The following is an 18912-nucleotide window of genomic DNA, read 5'->3' on the forward strand; positions in this document are numbered from 1 at the left end:
CAAGAACGATAACTATAATGATAACTATAAAGATAACGATATTAGCCTCCACACCAGATATCGAAACGATATCATCTGTTTATTCTAGGCGCATGCACATCTGCCGCTTTAAATTCTCGAGGTCATTATAGCAGGAATGATTCTGATTGGATGTCAATGTTTGTATCGTTCATCAGCTGGAAAAAATCATTCTGAAAGTGATTCCAACGATGTTGTTTCTCAGAGCCTTTATTGTTATAGTTGTGGTGTGGACTCTGCTATTCTTTAATATTGAGAACGATTTTTAGAACTATATCTTTATCGTTATCTTTATAGTTATCGTCCTTGGTGTGAACGGGCCTTTACGCTAAGAAAAAAATGGTTCTTTTAAGAACCACTGAAAGGTTCTTTGGGGAAGCCAAAATTGATCTTTTATGGCATCTCTGTGAAAATCCCCTTTTGGAACCTTCATTTTTAAGAGTGTAATGAAGCAAACATTAAGCAAAGCTAATTTAACACAGGTTCCTACATTTCTAGATAAGTCTTGATCAGTTTGACTTTATTGAAATTTAAGTTTCTTTCTTTCTTTTTAAAGTTTAAGTACTTTTGATGATAAGTAGATATTGAAGTAGAGTCAACCTAGTTTTGGGGTTTCTTACCTTTAGGATGACCCGTTCTCTGCTCTGGACATCCACCTCAGTGATCATCTGATGCAGGAGGGGATACTGAAGTTCCTTCAGGATGACAAACGGACATTGGTCTTGGTCACTCATAAGCTGCAGTACCTCATCCATGCTGACTGGGTAACTACTGGGGTTTCTTTGCTGACTGAAGATCTTTACCATTTTGAGGCTGGTTCTTCGTAAAACTCTGAAAAAGAGGATGTTTTGATTAATAAAAAAAGATCAATTACTTGAAAATAATCAAAAACAAATGACTTTAGACTTTGTGTTACTTTCTCTGTGTGGTAGATAATAGCCATGAAGGACGGTTCAGTCCTGAGAGAGGGGACCTTAAAGGACATCCAGACGCATGATGTGGAACTCTATGAGCACTGGAAGACCCTGATGAACAGACAAGACCAGGAGCTTGAAAAGGTCCTTCTGCTTTAAAAACCAGCTCATCTATACAGTTTTTAAAACACTATGCATCATACACTTACCGACTTTGTGAATGGTTACAGAGAAAAAAATGGACATCTTACACTAAATGACTGGGGATCACATACTACCAGAATTTCAAGTCATTCTGAACACTGCAAACTCATGCAGAAACATGTGCCTTGTTGCAAGGAGATGCATGACAAATAATAAAAACACGTTTTGTATCATTTGACTAGATAGAATCATAGTCTGATGCTAAACAAGTATCTGTGCCCATCATATGTCAACTCGAGCAGCCCAAAATCCACAGACTGGCTATGAATTTTGGCAACTATCATTGACTTGTCCAAACTGCAAATCCGTGCAGAAGTTGTGTAATGTATTTCAGCCTTAAAACAAAGATTGTCAAAAATGAACACTAAACAGATTTGAAGCAGCATATGTAAAACTGTTTTTGACTCTTTGTTTTAGGAGACTGAAATGGAGAGTCAGACCACTCTGGAGAGGAAGACTTTGAGGAGAGCGTTCTATTCCAGAGAGGCGAAGAACCAGATTGACGATGAGGATGAAGGTAGTAGTTAATCTGCATTTCAGAACAGCATTTCCTTTTTTTTAACTTGAAAAAACATATTGGACACCTTTTTTTCTATTCCACAGAGGAGGAGGTGGAAGAGGATGACGATGACAACATGTCCACCACCACCAGCCGACGTTCTAAGATCCAATGGAAGATGTGCTGCCGTTACCTTTCCTCAGGTGGCTTCCTCATGGTCTTCCTGATGGTGTCGTCCAAGCTGGCCAAGCACTCGGTTATGGTGGCCATCGACTATTGGCTCGCAGCTTGGACGTCCTCAAACCCGCATAACCAAAGTCTCGCCGATCCGTTTCTCAATGCAACCAATTACACACAGAATGATGACACACAGATCGCTCAGGTGACATGTCACTGCTGTTTCCTCTTTGAAATGTCTTTCATATTATACATTTTAGTTATACTGAAATTGAGCTTTTTGGGTGTTTTACAGCATCGCTCCTATGTGCCAGTGTTTATTATCCTGTGTGGAGCAGCGATAGCACTTTGTCTCATCACTTCCTTAACAGTGGAGTTTCTAGGAGTGGCTGCAGCTACAAACCTCCATCACAACCTCCTCAACAAGATCATTCACGCTCCCATCAGGTACTTACACATTATGAACCCTACTGTCATCGACTGATATTGACAGGAACATCATTATAAAACGTCCTTTTATATCATCGTTAGATTCTTTGATGTCACCCCGCTTGGACAAATCCTGAACCGTTTCTCAGCGGACACCAACATCATCGATCAGGTGAGAGAAAGACAGACAGAAAGAGATCTGTTCGATTCAAGTGTCAAGTACGTCTCTTTCATTTTAAGCCCACTGAGATGAGCAGCCTTGGTTTTCCACACAAACATGTGACCTCAGTGCTGCGGTAGTCAACATTATCGTATTAATGAGATGAAGAATGTGGCGTATGCGTGCTAATGTGCGTCTTTATCGTTCTTTCTCCACAGCACATTCCCCCGACACTAGAGTCTCTCACTCGCTCCACTCTACTCTGTCTCTCAGCGATTGGGGTCATTGCTTTCGTCACCCCTGCCTTCCTAATTGCACTGGTGCCCCTTGCTGTGGCTTTCTACTTTATTCAGAAGTACTTCCGGGTTGCTTCCAAGTAAGTAGTTCTCCTAACGTGATTCAATCATGGTTTTCACACATTGGAAACATGTTATCTCTACTCAAGGACTTTGTATAGGATTAACTTAACTGAATTAAGTAAGCCTAGCTTAACTTATACATGTCAAAATAACTTGACTGAATTAAGTTCATAACTGTCATAACTTGATCTTCTGGTGAAAATGGCAGACTTTCCTCTGTTGATGTACGCCCCAATCATCTCATTTTCTTAAACCGAACCTTTCTTACAGTTGATTGTAAGCTTGCATTCATTTTTGAGCACAATGCCCACATCTCAGTATACAACTAAAAACTGATAAAAAGAATCAAGACCCCACTCCACATTTTTTTCACACTCAGATGTTTGCCACAAGAAAAGGTCTTTCAAGTCAAGTCACTTTTATTTCTATAGTGCTTTATACCAGTGTTTCCCAACCGGGGTGCCGTCTGTCGAGAGCAGGGGTGCCGTGTAAAAAATAATTTTTTAATATTTATAAGCTGTGCAGGGTGCCACAAGTTTGTTAAAATTTCCAAAGGGTGCCGCGACTAAAAAAAGGTTGGGAAACACTGCTTTAAACAATACAGATTATGTCAAAGCATTTTCTCAGAGATAAACAGGAAACAGCAGAATCAATTATGGAAACTCAACTATTTAGACAATTCAGATTCTACTCTAAAGAAGCTCTAAAAGACAATAGTGTCAGTTCACTACTGATAATAATCCTTTAAAGTCAGCATCAAATCCATTAAAGTCAGCTATGATTATAAGAAAGACATTTTTACTTCCAGAACCAGACTAAGCTCTATTGTCTGTTGCTGTTCTTTGTCTCCAACAGAGATCTGCAAGATCTCGATGACTCTACTCAGCTGCCTCTTCTCTGTCATTTCTCTGAGACTGCAGAGGGCCTCACCACCATTCGAGCATTCAGGTCAGTGAACTGAGGGTTTTCCGAAAGCACGTGGCTGTCTGAATAAACCACACTTTCTCTCTCTGTATTCTTCTTGACTGGATGCAGAACTAAGTAGTTGCATATGAGTGAAAACAGAATTAAATGCGTCTTTGTGATGCAAAGCCAATTGTGTACAATATCAGCCATGCAGAAGTGATGCAGTCTCAGTGGCTCCAGGCCATTTCTTATAAACACATTGTGCTTATACACGCATCCTTGACTTAAAGTAATCCAACAATGAACATTAAGAGATTAAGCTTTCATCTCCTCTGTTAAGTCTCCAGAGTGTTTACATGAATGAACTGAACGCTCTTATTCGTCACAGTTAGCTCTAGTCAGTCATGGATCTGTATCACATTGTAAATGGTTTTGACACAAAGTAAAAGGTCTCTGTTTCCAGGCACGAGGCTCGCTTTAAACAGCGGATGTTGGAGCTAACTGACACCAACAACACAGCCTACCTGTTTCTCTCTGCTGCCAACCGGTGGCTGGAGGTCAGAACGGTAAGTAAATTTGAGTTCCCTTTCATGGGAACTTCGAACTGCGTCCTCTAGGGGTCGCTATGGGGAACGCCTCGTCGTGACCCGTGTCTGAAGCATACATTGAAAAAAAACACCAACTCGTTGGCCGGCGACAGCCATGACGTCACTACCGGTGCGACTATAGTATAAATAGGCGCCGGGAGCACACATCATTCTCTTCTTCGTCTTCATTGACTGTTCTGTTTGAAGCGTGGTATAGGTGGTAAAGAAACCATCTCCAACCGACTTTCAAACACAACATTAATATAAAGAATGCAGTGTATGTAATGTTTAAAATTACAGTCTTGCTGATTAATTTATCATAATTATTTAATTTAATAAATAACATTCACTAGCTGGTTTTCCATCCAAAGTTGCGAATTTAACTTGTGCGCAAAATTGGAATAAAACATTTGCGAATAAATACTGTTTTCATCAAACTGGTCAAAGAAAACAAAATCGTTACTTCCTGATAAACAGGCACTAAATATCACTAAGAAAAGTAGTTTTCACTTTTTCATATGAATTTGCACAATCCCATTTGTACGTTTTTGTATGGTATTCTGATATTCGCCCCATTGAAGGTTAGGTTTAAGGTTGGAGCTAAACCTAAATTGTATGTTTTTGTATGAATCACATCCTACAAATCTCTACTAAAACGCCACCTCATAAAATAGACAAACCACTGAGAGCATCATGAAAGTTTGTTTAATGTAGAAATACCAACACAATCTCATAACTATTTTACATTTTGGAATATTACTGGCTAATTCATATGAATTCGTACGATCCAATTTGTAAGTTTTTGTACAATATGCTTACGCCCCACTGAGGGTTAGGTTTAGGGGTGGAGCTTTATGGGTTTTTTTTCTCTAAAAATCATTTTTATACGATTGCATTGTAACAATTCATACGAAAGCACTGCATTAAAGCACTAAAATACTTATATTTTCTCATGAGATGTAGAATAGAGATACTTTTTAAAAATTTAATTCATTAATATTTATATTAATAATTAACTTTTTTTTTAAAGAAAGAAACATGTACAATGGTATTTTAGTATCAAAATACATACTTTCAAATACTTTACTTTTGTGGTATCAAAGTACAGAGGATTATAGCAGTTAATTAATGGTATTATTATCAACTAGTAAAACTTTGGTATCCCTATATAATAACATTTGTATTTTCCTGTCAGGATTATCTGGGTGCTGTGATTGTCCTCACTGCAGCAGTGGCAGCGATCTGGTCCACATCTCAGTCTGGACTGGTTGGACTTGGTCTAACATATGCCCTCACTGTGAGTTATCCATTTAAACACAGCTTTATTGAATTTCTAGTGGTCATCTGTGATTTAAAAGCACTTAAAAGCACTTAAAAGTCCTCAACATGCTTTGTGTTAAGGTGACAAACTACCTGAACTGGGTGGTGAGGAATCTGGCAGACCTGGAGGTCCAGATGGCTGCGGTAAAGAAGGTCAACAGCTTCCTCAGCACAGAATCTGAGAACTATGAGGGATCCATGGGTAATAAATCCTTTCCTGACACTATTAGTATCGTTTCTAATGATTATCCAGAGTACTATTTAGACTCTAAATTAAGATTTATACCTACTAGATAAAAACTCATATTTCTGGCTTCCAAAGCACTGCCACATGTGCATTTTCTCCCATTTTAGTGCATTAGGACAGAGCGACCTGACACAAACCACTGAGAGCATCATGAAAGGGCGTTTAGTATGTAGAGTCTAAACACTCGCCTCTAGAGACGAGACGCTAAGAAAAAGGAGAAGTTTTAGCAATAGCATGTTAGCGCCACTGTTAGACTGAAACAATAGCTTATTCTCCATCTCCTTCTCAGTGAAATAATGGAAAACTGACCTGGATAGCAGTAGCTATGAGACTAAACTTTGACATTTGGACACCATATATAGCTGTGTTAATTGCAGCTTGTTAAAGTGCTCACTTGCAGTGTTCTGAATTTTTTGTTGCCATTGATGTATCAGTGTTATGTCTACTTTATACTCTCCTCAGATAAAGTCATATGAGGAGACTGACTGGGCAGAAAGGAAAATTATGTAGTTAACCATTCTGTAAACTAAATTATATCCATAAACATGCTTCAAAGGTTAAAGGTGCAGTAAGTTTTTTACACTTAAAAAGGTTTTGTGCCTAAAGAAATTAATGATGTGAACTCACATGAAATTATGCCACAATCAGTGGCCCAGAAAAGCTATTTTATTCTACATGAACGTAGTAGACTCATGATGGCGTCTTGCTGAGATCACATCAGCAGTCGGATATGTCAGTTTTGCTATATTTTATCTCGTAACAGTTAAAACATGGAATATATAAAATGACAAACTAAATAATTTTATTCACTTTGATTTCAGATGTCTCACAGGTACCGGAAGACTGGCCGCAGCATGGAGAGATAAAGATCCATGATCTGTGTGTCCGTTATGACACCATGCTCAAACCTGTCCTCAAACACGTCAATGCACACATCAACCCTGGGCAAAAGGTAAAAAAAAAAAAAAGATCTATCTAAAATGACCAAAAAATTATTTACTTCTGCATATTTTTTTTTACTTTATCCAATTTATTCTCAATTTGAAAGTAAATATTTCATTAATGTTGTATGAATAGGCAAGGATGGTGAATCAGCTATTCAATATAGGTTTACTAAGCAATAAATCAGTGCTGTTATTGTTAACTAAAACTATTAAAAATGGTTTTCGATAATTGAAATGAAGCGAAATTAAAATATACATTACATTTTTTATGTAAATTTTAATTTAAATTTAGATGGAAATTGGAAATGTTGTGTTGGCAGCTAAAATAAATGTTTAACTACTTGACCTAAACTGCTAGGGCTGTCAAATCGATTAATCGTGATTTATCACATCCAAAACGAAACTTTGTGTTTACATGATATAATGTGTGTACTGTGTATAGTTATACGTATATATAAATACACACACATACAAATACATATACAGTATATTATGAATTATTTATTTGTGTGCATATATATATGCACAAAATGTGTGTGTGTGTGTGTGTGTAGTTTTGATATATGTACAGTAGGAATGTACAAAATATCTTCATGGAACATGATCTTTACTTAACATCCTAATGATTTATGGCATTATATGTGTGTGTGTATATATATATATATATATATATATGTGTGTGTGTGTGTGTGTGTGTGTATAAATATATATTTCTTAGATATTTACATGTGTACATGTATGTGTGTTTATCTATATATACATATATAGACAGTACATACACACACACACATGGAAGTGAAAGCAAAAACATTATGTAAGCAAAAGCTTATATTTTGGATGCGATTAATCATGATTAATCGATTTGACAGCCCTAGCTAAAACTGATACAAAATTAAAGCTAAATAGAAATATAAAAAACAAAAACTAATAAAAATGATAAAAGCACATTATAAAACTACTAAAACTTAAACTTCAATTAAAATGAAGAAAATAAAGTTTAATTCAAATCATTAATAAATACTACAATAGTATATTAATAATGTTAAAATAACACTTCAATAAATAAACAATATTATTACTCTCAATCTGTCTAACGTATGTTGTCCGTTACCCTCAAAAATATTATTAAAATTGCCCTAGATGTCACAACCTCCGACCAAAGCTGACCATGAGAATTTGGTAGTCCTGATACCGATCGACCTGTTGTAGCACATAACACTCACTTGCGGTTTTGTCACTGTAGCGTTTATTTTCTCACTGCACTGCGAAACCAGTTAATCTCTGCCTGAATATCAACTACACATTGAAGCAAAACCTACGCAATTTGCAATTCCGTCATAAGCTTTTATCTTTATTAGTCTAACTTGTTTTTTAATAGGTGCCCTGGTTCTCAGTATACGAGTACGGCAGCACAGATGGCTTCTTGTTGTGACATGGGAACTGTAACTGTCCGCACTAGTTTGTGTAATTTAGGAGAGCAGCCCTGAGTGTGTTTATACAAAAGCAGTCTGAAAATGTCAGGCTGTGTCAAGTGCTTACGTGTTGTTCTTTTTGTCCCAGGTGGGCATCTGTGGCAGAACGGGCAGTGGAAAGTCTTCGCTGTCTCTGGCCTTCTTCAACATGGTGGATGTTTTTGAAGGTAGGTCTTCCCAGGACATCTTCCAAATCTCTATTTAATGAAATATTATGGTTCACTGAGCATTACAGCGCTCAGATGTATGTCAAGCTCGCCGCTGGGGACACGTTGACCCTTGTGGATCCCTAAAGAAGAAAAAAAGAGTTTGGAAAATATGAAAAAAAGCTGTGGACATTATTTTTTATGTCCTCAGTTGCTTACCCTAGATACATTTATTTCTTTGCCCGTGTTGTTTGTTCTTTTACCTTATGGTTACTGTCACTTTGACAAGCAGCCATGATGTCATACTTAGACATTAACCATAGAGATCTGTTGAGTCGTACTGTCATTATTGACAGAATTTCTTAGTCTGGTTGATTTAAAATGGAACCATCGCATCATTTGTTGTAAGATATCAAACAGAAAGTGTATAAAAAAACTGTTATCTAAATCATGCAATATATTTAGTACAACGTTCAGTAATGCATTTAAAGAAAATTCTCTACCTCTTTCCTTCGTAATTAAATAAAAATGATGCAGAAGAATTACAGCAATGCTATAAATAACAGTTATAACTAAATAGGGTTATTTTTGGGATATTGATTTTATTATTATGACAAACAAAAATACATCACATTTATTTTCTCTGTGAGTTTTATCATATTATCCAGCGTGCAGCATTACCATATTTCTCTTAGTCAAAATAAATCTTTAGCCAAATCAAACAGTTCATGCTGTTTTGTGCACATGAGCACGGCTGTTAGAGATGTTTTAAATCAGAAGTGCACCGACTCTCTCTTCACTGTGTCCATATAAAGGTAAAAGGAAAATCTTAAGAGCTGTGTTTGGTCTCCTGATATCCACTACAAACCACTATGTGTTAAAGTCAAGTTATTGTAAACTGACCTGAACACCCAAAACAATAAAACAATCCTTCAGGGAAAGAAGGAAAAATGTTATTGGGATTAGTTTGAGATTTTGCGAAGAGCTAAATATGGCTATATTTTATATAGTTAGATATGTTAAATATCTGGGTAGCTGACGCAAAACACATCTATGGAGTTAATATGACATTTATATTGGTATATAATAGAAAGTGTATGTTTTATGTGCCATTGCCATTTTTAAACACCTTTTAAATGGTTTAACTAAAAGGAAATAAATAAATAAAAATATTCAATGTAGTTTCTCAATTAATATGAGCTAAATATAAACCAGAGATGGTATTGTTAACTAAAACTAAAACTATTCAAATTGTTAAAATAATAAACCAATACAAATATATTAAATAAATTTTAAAAAATCAATAATAAAATAATTATCTCAATTTTCGCAATTAATATGAGTTAAAAAATAAAATAAAAAACAGTGTTGTTATTGTTAACTGGAGTTGTTAAAAAATGTTTAAAAATAATAAATAATAATAGAAAATAAAATAAATAAATCATAATAAAATTTAATAAATACATTTAAATAAATAAATACAAATATCAGTGTAGTTTCTCAATTAATATGAGCTAAATATAAACCAGTGTTGTTATTATTAACTAAAACTATTAAAAATTGTTTAATTATAAATAATGAAAATTAAAACAAACATACAAACAAATAAACGTAAAATAAATAAAAAATATAAGTATTAGGTGAAAAACCTAAAAACAAACAAAAATGAGAAATACTGCTTTGGTAACTAACTGAAATAAAATATGTTTAAGTACTAAAATTAATCAAACTAAAACTGAAATAAAAATAAATTAAAGCTAAATATAAAAATAAAAAAATGATAAAAGCATATAACAAAATAAGTAAACTAATGACAACTGAAAATATAAAAATAAAATCTAATTCAAAACTTGTGTGTGTCATGATCTTTTTTTGCTCTAGGAAAGATTGTTATTGATGGCATTGACATCTGCAAGCTTCCACTCCAAACCCTGAGATCCCGTCTGTCAATCATTCTACAGGATCCAGTGCTGTTCAGCGGCTCCATCCGGTATAAACATGCAAACATGCTCGCTCAAACATACAAACAGACACAAAAATACGTTTGTATCTGCGTAATGCATGCACCTCACACTAGGGTTGGACAATAATTCAATATCAATATGTATCGCGATATAATTTTTTTCAATAACGGTGATATGATTTTTAAACACATTTCCGACCGATCGATATACATTACCAGTGTTTCCCATACATTGATTTATTTGTGCCGTTTGACTTCGTTGAATAAACATGAGCACTGCACGTGATATCAATTTTGGCCATATCGTCCAGCCCTACCTCACACGCACTCACTAAGGCTAAACTGACCCAAACAGACAAGACCAGGGACAATAAACACGCACTTCCTGCCTGACATTTTTAATCAGAAGTTCAGCATAAACACAGATCATTTACAAAACACAGGGACCCCCAGGATGCGAAATAGGGGGCGTTTCGATATACTGCCATTGCATAACTCTGCTGTTCTTAGAATAAGCTATACATTCTTATGTATTCAGGATTTTATTCCCCAATAGGTTTCTTTTCAAACAGTGTTAAGTATTTATTTCACTGGATGTTCAATATGTATCTACAAGTGTCCTCGGCTCCAGGCTTGTTTGAACTTCTCACGGATACTAAGTGTCATGTTTGTTTCTGAAGACAGTGAGCATATGGGGTTTGTTTAAAGAGGCCGCCAAGGGATAAGAAAGAAAATAAAACTGAACCACCATCACAAGTCGCCTGGGAATGGTTTTGGGCAAGCTGTTGTCATGACAATGTTTATACGAAGCAGGCCTAATGGATCATTGGGCCCAGGAGACAGAGCGTACAAATTATTAGTACAGCAAATCTTTCCTTGATTTTAATTTCAGGAAAAAGTAGGCCCATAAAGGAAGAAGCTGTAGTTAGAATCCATTTCCCAGTGTGTTAAAAACACGGATGTGAATATGGGTTTATTAGCATTTCGTCTTATGGTCATTGGGTGCATTAACACTACGTCCCCTGAGTGCGTTATTCATTAAAAGGGAAAGTTCATCCAAAAAAACTAAATTCTGTCATATTTATTCAGGCTGATGATGTCCCACATCTTTTTTAAGTGGAACAAGAAAAGAGTTATTTTGAAGAATGACCAAGCTGCTCTTTTCCATACAATGAAAGTGATGGTTATTTTTTCATGTTTTTGAAAGAAGTCTCTTATGTTCACAAAAGGTGTAATTATTTGGTCTAAATTACAGTTAAAGAGTGAAATATTACAATTTCAAGTAACAGTTTTCTATTTTAATTTATTTTAAAATATCATTTATTCCTGTGAAGGCAAAGCTGAATTTTCAGCATCATTACTCCAGTTTTCAGTGTCATGTGATCCTTCAGAAATCATTGTAATATGCTGATTTGGTGCATGGGAAACATATTATTATTAATGTTGAAAACAGTTACGCTACTTTATAGTTTTGTTGAAACAGTGATACATTTTTTCAGGATTAAAAGTTCAAAAGAACAGCATTTATTTGAATTAGAATTCTTTTGTAACATTTTAAATGTCTTTATTATCACTTTTGATCAATTTAATGCATCTTTGCTGAATTAAAAAAAAAAAAAAAATCTTACTGACACCAAGCTTTTAAAATATTGCATATCAAAACCAATGATTACTGGTGACAAGACACTCAATAACCACTGACTATTGAATATCGATGCTGTTACTTGCACAAACTTATCATATAACTTCAGAGGACTGGAATATAGTGCACGAGTCATACGGCCAACTTTTCTGATACTTTTTAGCCCCAGTCTTCCTTCACTTTCATTGTAAGAAAAAGAGCAGCATGAACATTCTGCTAAATGTCTCCTTTTGTCTTTTTATAGGTTTGTAACGACATAAGATATGAATGTCTGCTAATTCTTTGTGTGTTCTATTGTTTGCGCCTGTGCGTTTTTAGGTTAAATCTTGACCCCGAGCGCACTTGCACTGATGACAGGCTTTGGGAAGCACTTGAAATTGCCCAGTTGAAGAATATAGTGAAAGCACTCCCAGGAGGATTGGGTAAGAATGATCCTGTCCAACTGTTCAGCCCTCATCAGGATCGGCTGACACCATAATGTCAGTCATGATTTTGACCTCGAGTGAAAATTTTCTATTGCAATGAAATGCTGGAGTTTTCTGACCTTTTCATGATGACCCGAAGCATTCAGTTTTATTTAAAAGTGATATTTGGTAAATCTGAACAGCTGTAAAGCATCATGCAGTACGTATGTCTTTCCCCAGACGCTGTGGTGACAGAAGGAGGGGAGAACTTCAGCGTGGGACAAAGACAGCTCTTCTGTCTTGCCCGGGCCTTTGTCCGCAAAAGCAGCATCCTAATTATGGATGAGGCGACAGCTTCTATAGACATGGCCACGGTACAACCACATCTACATCTACGGAAGACCATTTCCATTCCATAAGAAAAAAAATCATGATTTGGTAAACCATAACTATGACATAAAAAGTTGAAATTATGAGATACATCATAAGTCAAAATTTTGAGATGAAATCAGGTTAACGAAAATGTTGACAAAGCATTTGTATTTCTGATATAATTATGACATTTTTTTGTCATAATTTTTTATTTATTCTCATAGTTATGATTTAGTATCTCATAGTTTTGATTTTTTTTTTAAATATCATAATTATGACTTACTATATAGTAATTTTGACATTTTATCACCTAATTATGACTTTGCCCAAATATACATCCATTACATTTTATCTCATAATTCTGAGTTTTTTTTTCTCATTATTTTGACTTTATTCTCATAATTATGATTTAGTATCTCATAGTTTAGATTTTTTTTATCTCATAATTATGACTTACTATATAGTAATTTTGACATTTTATCACCTAATCATGACTTCGCCTAAATATACATCCATTACATTTTATCTCATAATTCTGAGTTTTTTGGTCATTATTTTGTCTTTATTCTCATAATTATGATTTAGTATCTCATAGTTTAGATTTTTTTAAATCTCATAATTATGACTTACTATATAGTAATTTTGACATTTTATCACCTAATCATGACTTCACCTAAATTTACATCCATTACATTTTATCTCATAATTCTGAGTTTTTTGGTCATTATTTTGACTTTATTCTCATAATTATGATTTAGTATCTCATAGTTTTGATTTTTATTATCTCATAATTATGACTTACTATATAGTAATTTTGACATTTTATCACCTAATCATGACTTCACCTAAATATACATCCATTACATTTTATCTCATAATTCTGAGTTTTTTTGTCATTATTTTGACTTTATTCTCATAATTATGATATCTCATAGTTTTGATTTTTTTTTTCCTTAGGCATTAGGATTAGGCTTAAATTTACATCCATTACATTTTATATAATTTGCTAAATGTTTATAAAAACATTCTCAACACATTTTACTTACATAATGTAATGTATTATAGATTGAAACAGGAAATTCATTGAGTCAAAATTATTGGGAATTGATTGGATTGTATTAAAATTAGGTAAATTTCGATTTCATCTTGTTTGGGTCTTGTTTTGGAAAGAACGCATAATTTCTGAAAGCTAAAGGCTGGAAAAAAAAATTTTGTATTAAAATGTTTCTTGTGGTAAATTCAACAGGAAAATATTCTTCAGAAAGTGGTGATGACTGCATTTGCTGATCGGACGGTTGTCACTATAGCAGTAAGTTACCCTATATCAACTTTTTTTGCTGGTCTGTATAAAAAATGAGCACAGAAATACAATACAGAAATAGATCTTTAAAGGGATAAAAGGACTTTTAATGCTTGCCAGGCTTTGACATCTTCAATCCTTTCCCTGATTTCATCTTTCTTCACCACTTCTGACAGCTGACAATCAGTCACTATCAATCTCTTGGCATTAACACATTGGCTTATAAGAATTTTATAAGCCTGCAGCCACTGTAGTCTGATGTTTGTACTATAAGCTGACATTCAGAGCCACAGATACACAAAAATGGCCTTTCTGCCTCTGTTTGTGTCAGAGAACACGAATAAATGCATGATCTCTGTCTGCTGCACTTTTTCACCCGTTTTTCTCTCCTCACCCTCATCACCTTTTTCCCCTCTCTTCTTTGTCCTACTTTGTCCACCCGTCTCTCTTCTTCTGACACAGCACCTGGTTTCCTCCATCTTGGAGGCGGAGCAGGTGCTGGTGTTTTCCTCTGGGACTCTGGTAGAGTGTGACAGCGCTCCTAACCTCTTGGCACAGGAGAACAGCCTCTTCAGCATCTTAGTCCGGACGCACAAGTAACCGTGCTTTGGCTCCGCCCCTAGGCGCCTACGCCCTGCCACACTGGTTGGTAACCAAGAGCTTCTTATGTGTGCAACCTATTAGAACACTTCAGCGCACAGTCACTAACCCTACACTCTAAAAAATGCTGGGTTGTTTCTACCCAACTTTGGGTCAAATATAGACTAACCCAACTTTTGGGTTAAAAATTTAATGGAAAACTTTAACCCAACAGCTGGGTTAGTCCATTTTTGACCCAAAGTTTGATTGAAACAACCCAGCATTTTTAGAGTGTAATCTAAAGCCAGCTGACTAGTGTTTGACTAGTCTTTTTTTTTTTTTTCAACATTACGGTTTTAGGTTGAAATGTGTTTATTTATTCATTTTTAATATAATTTATTTGGTTTTTACCTGGTCAACATTTATCTTTCACAATTTTTAAATAACCTTTTATCTTTTTTTCTGACAAATAAACAGTTTGACAAATACATTTTTAAAAATACAAATAGCCACAATATAGGTGTTGTGAGCCTGTTTTTTTTTCTTTTTTAATATGACATAAAGGCCCTTACCTGACCAGGTATTCTAAGAAAATAGACTCTCTGTAAAATAAAATAAATTATATTAAAAATTAATTAAATAAATAAAATGTTGTTTTTTTTGTTAGTTTTTTTGCTAGTGGTCTATTAAATATTTATTATGAAAACAATATATATATTATATAATTATTTTTTTTTACAATTTTTCACAAAAATTTGAAAAATTATGTTTAGTTGCGTGCGTGTTGTTAACTAAAACAACTATTAAAAATGTTCAATTAATTTAGTTGAAATAAAAAAATTAAATATAAATGATGAAAAACTAAACTAAAATTAGCAATATTGCCTCAGATACTAATTGTTGAACGCAGAGAACTAAAATTATTAGAACTAAAACTGGCATAAAATTAAACTTAAAACTACATAGAAATATTTATTTAAAGACTAATAAAAAACAAAAAAAAATTACTAAAACTTTAACCTAAATTTAAAATATAAAAATAAAAGATAATTTAAAATATTAATAAAAGCTAAAATTGTATTTAAATAGTAAAAATGACACTAGCCTTTGGTGTTTATGATAGATGGGCCAAGTTATTTAGTTATTATTTCAGGGCCCTTTGTGAGTTTCACCGAATTAAATGCCTGCACCTGCTACCGTTTTGTGCACTGGAATGATTGTAGCGTTCCCTCAAGCTGGTTTTCATTTATCCTGTAAACAGCAGCTTGTTGTTTTACTCTGATCAGTGGCGGCTCGTCGAGGGGAGGCAGGGGAGGCACAGCTTCCCCAAAATTTTGAGGTGAAAATGGGAGCACGATTTAATGTTAATAAAATTCACAATTCATTTCAATTCATGTCTCAGAATGTGTATTTTTTGTTTGTAATTTCACAGCTGTAATACCATAATGTTACTGAAGTTGGAAAGCGCCGCTTTTCTATCGTGAATGTGTCGAATCTGCTGATGTAATTACAACCGCTAGGATATAGAGAAGGGGAGGGGGAGGCTGGGGGAGAGCTGAGCTCTCGTGCCGGCGGGGATCCCCAGACCAATACAATTAGTGTGCCTCCTCTATTTTTAAACCCACGAGCCGCTACTGACTCTGTACAGAATCTTGCAGCGATTTGAGCAACAAAAGGGCACAGTTAAACATAATCTTGACAGCTAAGGTGATGTGTCAGTAGAAATACATGTGCACACATCTACTTGAATGTGCCTGTTTTCCACAGCATCGTGTCCACACTATCCTGACGGCTGATCTAGTCATTGTGATGAAGCGAGGAAGCATCATGGAGTATGGAAAACCAGAGATTCTCATGGAACAAGAGGACGGCTTATTTGCATCCTTCGTCAAAGCTGACATGTAGAGTCACTCATCTCCGTCACCGCATTGGTTTATACCACTTTTGGCCTTATGAAAAAAATGGCAGCCATTTTTGACAGTTGCATCGGAAAGGACTCAACTACACACTGTTATTGTTTTATATGAACCCTAAGCACAGTATTAGACTCTTTTTTAGCATTTTCTTACCCTATGGCTCTTTTTCTAAGTTGATGACGCGTGTACTCTGAAATGCATAAGCAATAAGCATTTATCTACTGTGTTTTAATTAGTACCAACACTGTACAGAGCACGTCTGTCCGGTTGAGGCCTGACACTCTTGTCTGTCTGTCTGAAGTGCACTGCTGATACAGATTTAGGGAAGGAGGACAAATACAGCTGGCTCCCCAAAGCCTGCACCCTCACATGCCTGTGGAGTCCTGCAATGTCCACCAGATCAACCCTAATGTGTTATTCACACCCTATATACAAAACTGATTGTATTTTATACTTTGTACTGTATTCTTCTTATGCAAATTACTTAACCAAAAACCTATTTTAGTGGGGTTTTTTTCTCTTTTAGACGTTTTATCATGAGATTCACCCTATAAAAACAACATAAAAGATTTACCATATATTTTAATGCATACTCTAAGCAAACAGGCCTACACTTTTTCTGAGTACACTACAAGTTAAATATCATTTCAAACAATGTAATTTCTCTTTCCTAAGCCGCTATGGCGTTTTGTTATGGGGATGTCAAAACGAGTCTGCAGTCTTTACAGCCAAGCGATATATTGTACACATTACGTCCTTTGTTTCTCTCCTCGTCCTTTAATGGAGTGCCAGTCTGTACCCTTACCTCCCTTTCACCTTTTAATTTTCAGCTTTCTTTATTTGATCGCTCTGCTTTCTGGAAGTTACAACCAAAGATGATCTAAACAATATGTTGTAAGTGACGCTTTGTCCCTGCAGTAAGATGATGCATAGCTGCAACCACTGTGGGAAATCGTTCCGTTGACTGTCAGGGTGGCTGATTTGATGAATATTTGCAGTGAGCTGTGATGTAACACTTGCGTAGTGATATTCCAGTAACTTGTGAACGCAACCATGTGCGTAAAAGTGCAACTGACACGCTTTACACACTCTGGTGATGTGTAAACATGACGTAAAACGTACCTAAGAGCCAACAGCAGCACATTTCAGTCAAAAACATGTCAGGTTTTTTGTAATTACCTACTGCAAATTTCAGGTATTTGCATGTTAGTCATGATGGACTGTTTTAAATGTACATAGGCCCATGCTATTAATATGGCATTTGTATCATAAGCATTTAACAGCATTGTTCTGTGTGCCTAACTTTTTTTGTACACATGAAATGAAAATAAAAATTGCTTTGTGCGTTTACTTATCTCTGTTGAGTGCCTTAGCTAGCATATGCACTAATATTCAGCGAAACGGGAACAATTATAAGGGTAAAGCAATTATAAAACTGAAAACTATTTACTAAATGGTGAAAATGTAAAAAAAAAAAAAAAGGACTATAATTGTCACATTTAACGCTTGCATTACTTCGAAGTCCCTTGGGTAGGAAAAAATAGTTTGCTACACAGCGCCCCCTTCTGTTCACATTTTGACAGTCATGAAACTTGATGCCAAGGACTCCCAAATACGGTTATCTTGCCTCTTTCCTAAATTATAAAGGCAGCTATATATTTCCATATACAGAAACCCATTTATTCTGTGAGAGAAACATATTAATTGTGATATTATTACGACAAATGTACTGAAGCCAAAGCAAATCTAGATAATGTTTACTTTGTAAGTTGAAAGCGTCTTTTATCCTACTCTCTATTAGGATAAAGTTAGATATATAAACCTGAAGAAAAACATTATCAATTCAGATTTATCTATAGCACTTTTCACAATAAATATAATACCAAAGCAGTTTTACGGAGAACATTGCCTTAACCAGTGAGCAGCTAAAGACAACATCGAGGAGAAACTGCAGATTCAAACTATTCTTAGCTTATTCTTAAGTGTGTGTGTGTCTCATAGAAGAAAACGTGTAGTCATAAAAAAACAAAAAAAACAAACAATAGGCGCATTTAGGTTTATTACTATTATTTGATTGTTAAAAAATAGGGCTGTCAACTAAACAAAACATTCACAATTAATCTCATAATTTTTACTGTCTTCAGAAAGCAAAATAAAACAAAAATGTGCATTCAATAAATGTGTCGAATAATATAAAAGTATAAAAAGTTACCTGTTACCTAAAATATATATGTTTTTCAATTAAAAACTAAATTAAACTAAAATGTTCAGTCTTTCTAGCGCCCCCTTGCGGTCCTCGGGTGTCTCCAGACCCAGTTTGAAAGCTCTTGCACTCTTACAATAACTCATTACAT

General features: G+C 35.0%; 1 protein-coding gene across 3 annotated transcripts in view; it reads left to right on the forward strand.

Annotated features, from left to right (window-relative positions):
* LOC107725580 (ATP-binding cassette sub-family C member 9-like) overlaps nucleotides 1–17896 on the forward strand; it is a 40276-nt gene extending 22380 nt beyond the window's left edge. For 2 of the 3 annotated variants that reach the window (XM_016534887.1, XM_016534888.1), the window contains 19 exons: nucleotides 645–782; nucleotides 951–1076; nucleotides 1554–1653; nucleotides 1740–2017; nucleotides 2108–2259; nucleotides 2344–2413; nucleotides 2620–2777; nucleotides 3616–3708; nucleotides 4130–4232; nucleotides 5449–5550; nucleotides 5655–5775; nucleotides 6642–6772; nucleotides 8325–8403; nucleotides 10264–10372; nucleotides 12306–12409; nucleotides 12632–12765; nucleotides 14010–14072; nucleotides 14526–14708; nucleotides 16410–16481. In XM_016534887.1, coding sequence (XP_016390373.1) covers nucleotides 645–782; nucleotides 951–1076; nucleotides 1554–1653; nucleotides 1740–2017; nucleotides 2108–2259; nucleotides 2344–2413; nucleotides 2620–2777; nucleotides 3616–3708; nucleotides 4130–4232; nucleotides 5449–5550; nucleotides 5655–5775; nucleotides 6642–6772; nucleotides 8325–8403; nucleotides 10264–10372; nucleotides 12306–12409; nucleotides 12632–12765; nucleotides 14010–14072; nucleotides 14526–14663 — 2199 coding nt within the window. In that variant the 3' untranslated portion in view covers nucleotides 14664–14708; nucleotides 16410–16481. Of the gene's footprint in view, nucleotides 1–644; nucleotides 783–950; nucleotides 1077–1553; nucleotides 1654–1739; nucleotides 2018–2107; nucleotides 2260–2343; nucleotides 2414–2619; nucleotides 2778–3615; nucleotides 3709–4129; nucleotides 4233–5448; nucleotides 5551–5654; nucleotides 5776–6641; nucleotides 6773–8324; nucleotides 8404–10263; nucleotides 10373–12305; nucleotides 12410–12631; nucleotides 12766–14009; nucleotides 14073–14525; nucleotides 14709–16409 lie in introns of all 3 variants that reach the window. The other variant, XM_016534886.1, reaches the window with a different exon arrangement.
* The last annotated feature ends 1016 nt before the right edge of the window (nucleotides 17897–18912 follow it).

The sequence above is a fragment of the Sinocyclocheilus rhinocerous genome, unplaced genomic scaffold (assembly GCF_001515625.1).
Source record: "Sinocyclocheilus rhinocerous isolate Xijiao unplaced genomic scaffold, SAMN03320098_v1.1 scaffold153, whole genome shotgun sequence".
Classification (NCBI taxonomy): domain Eukaryota; kingdom Metazoa; phylum Chordata; class Actinopteri; order Cypriniformes; family Cyprinidae; genus Sinocyclocheilus; species Sinocyclocheilus rhinocerous.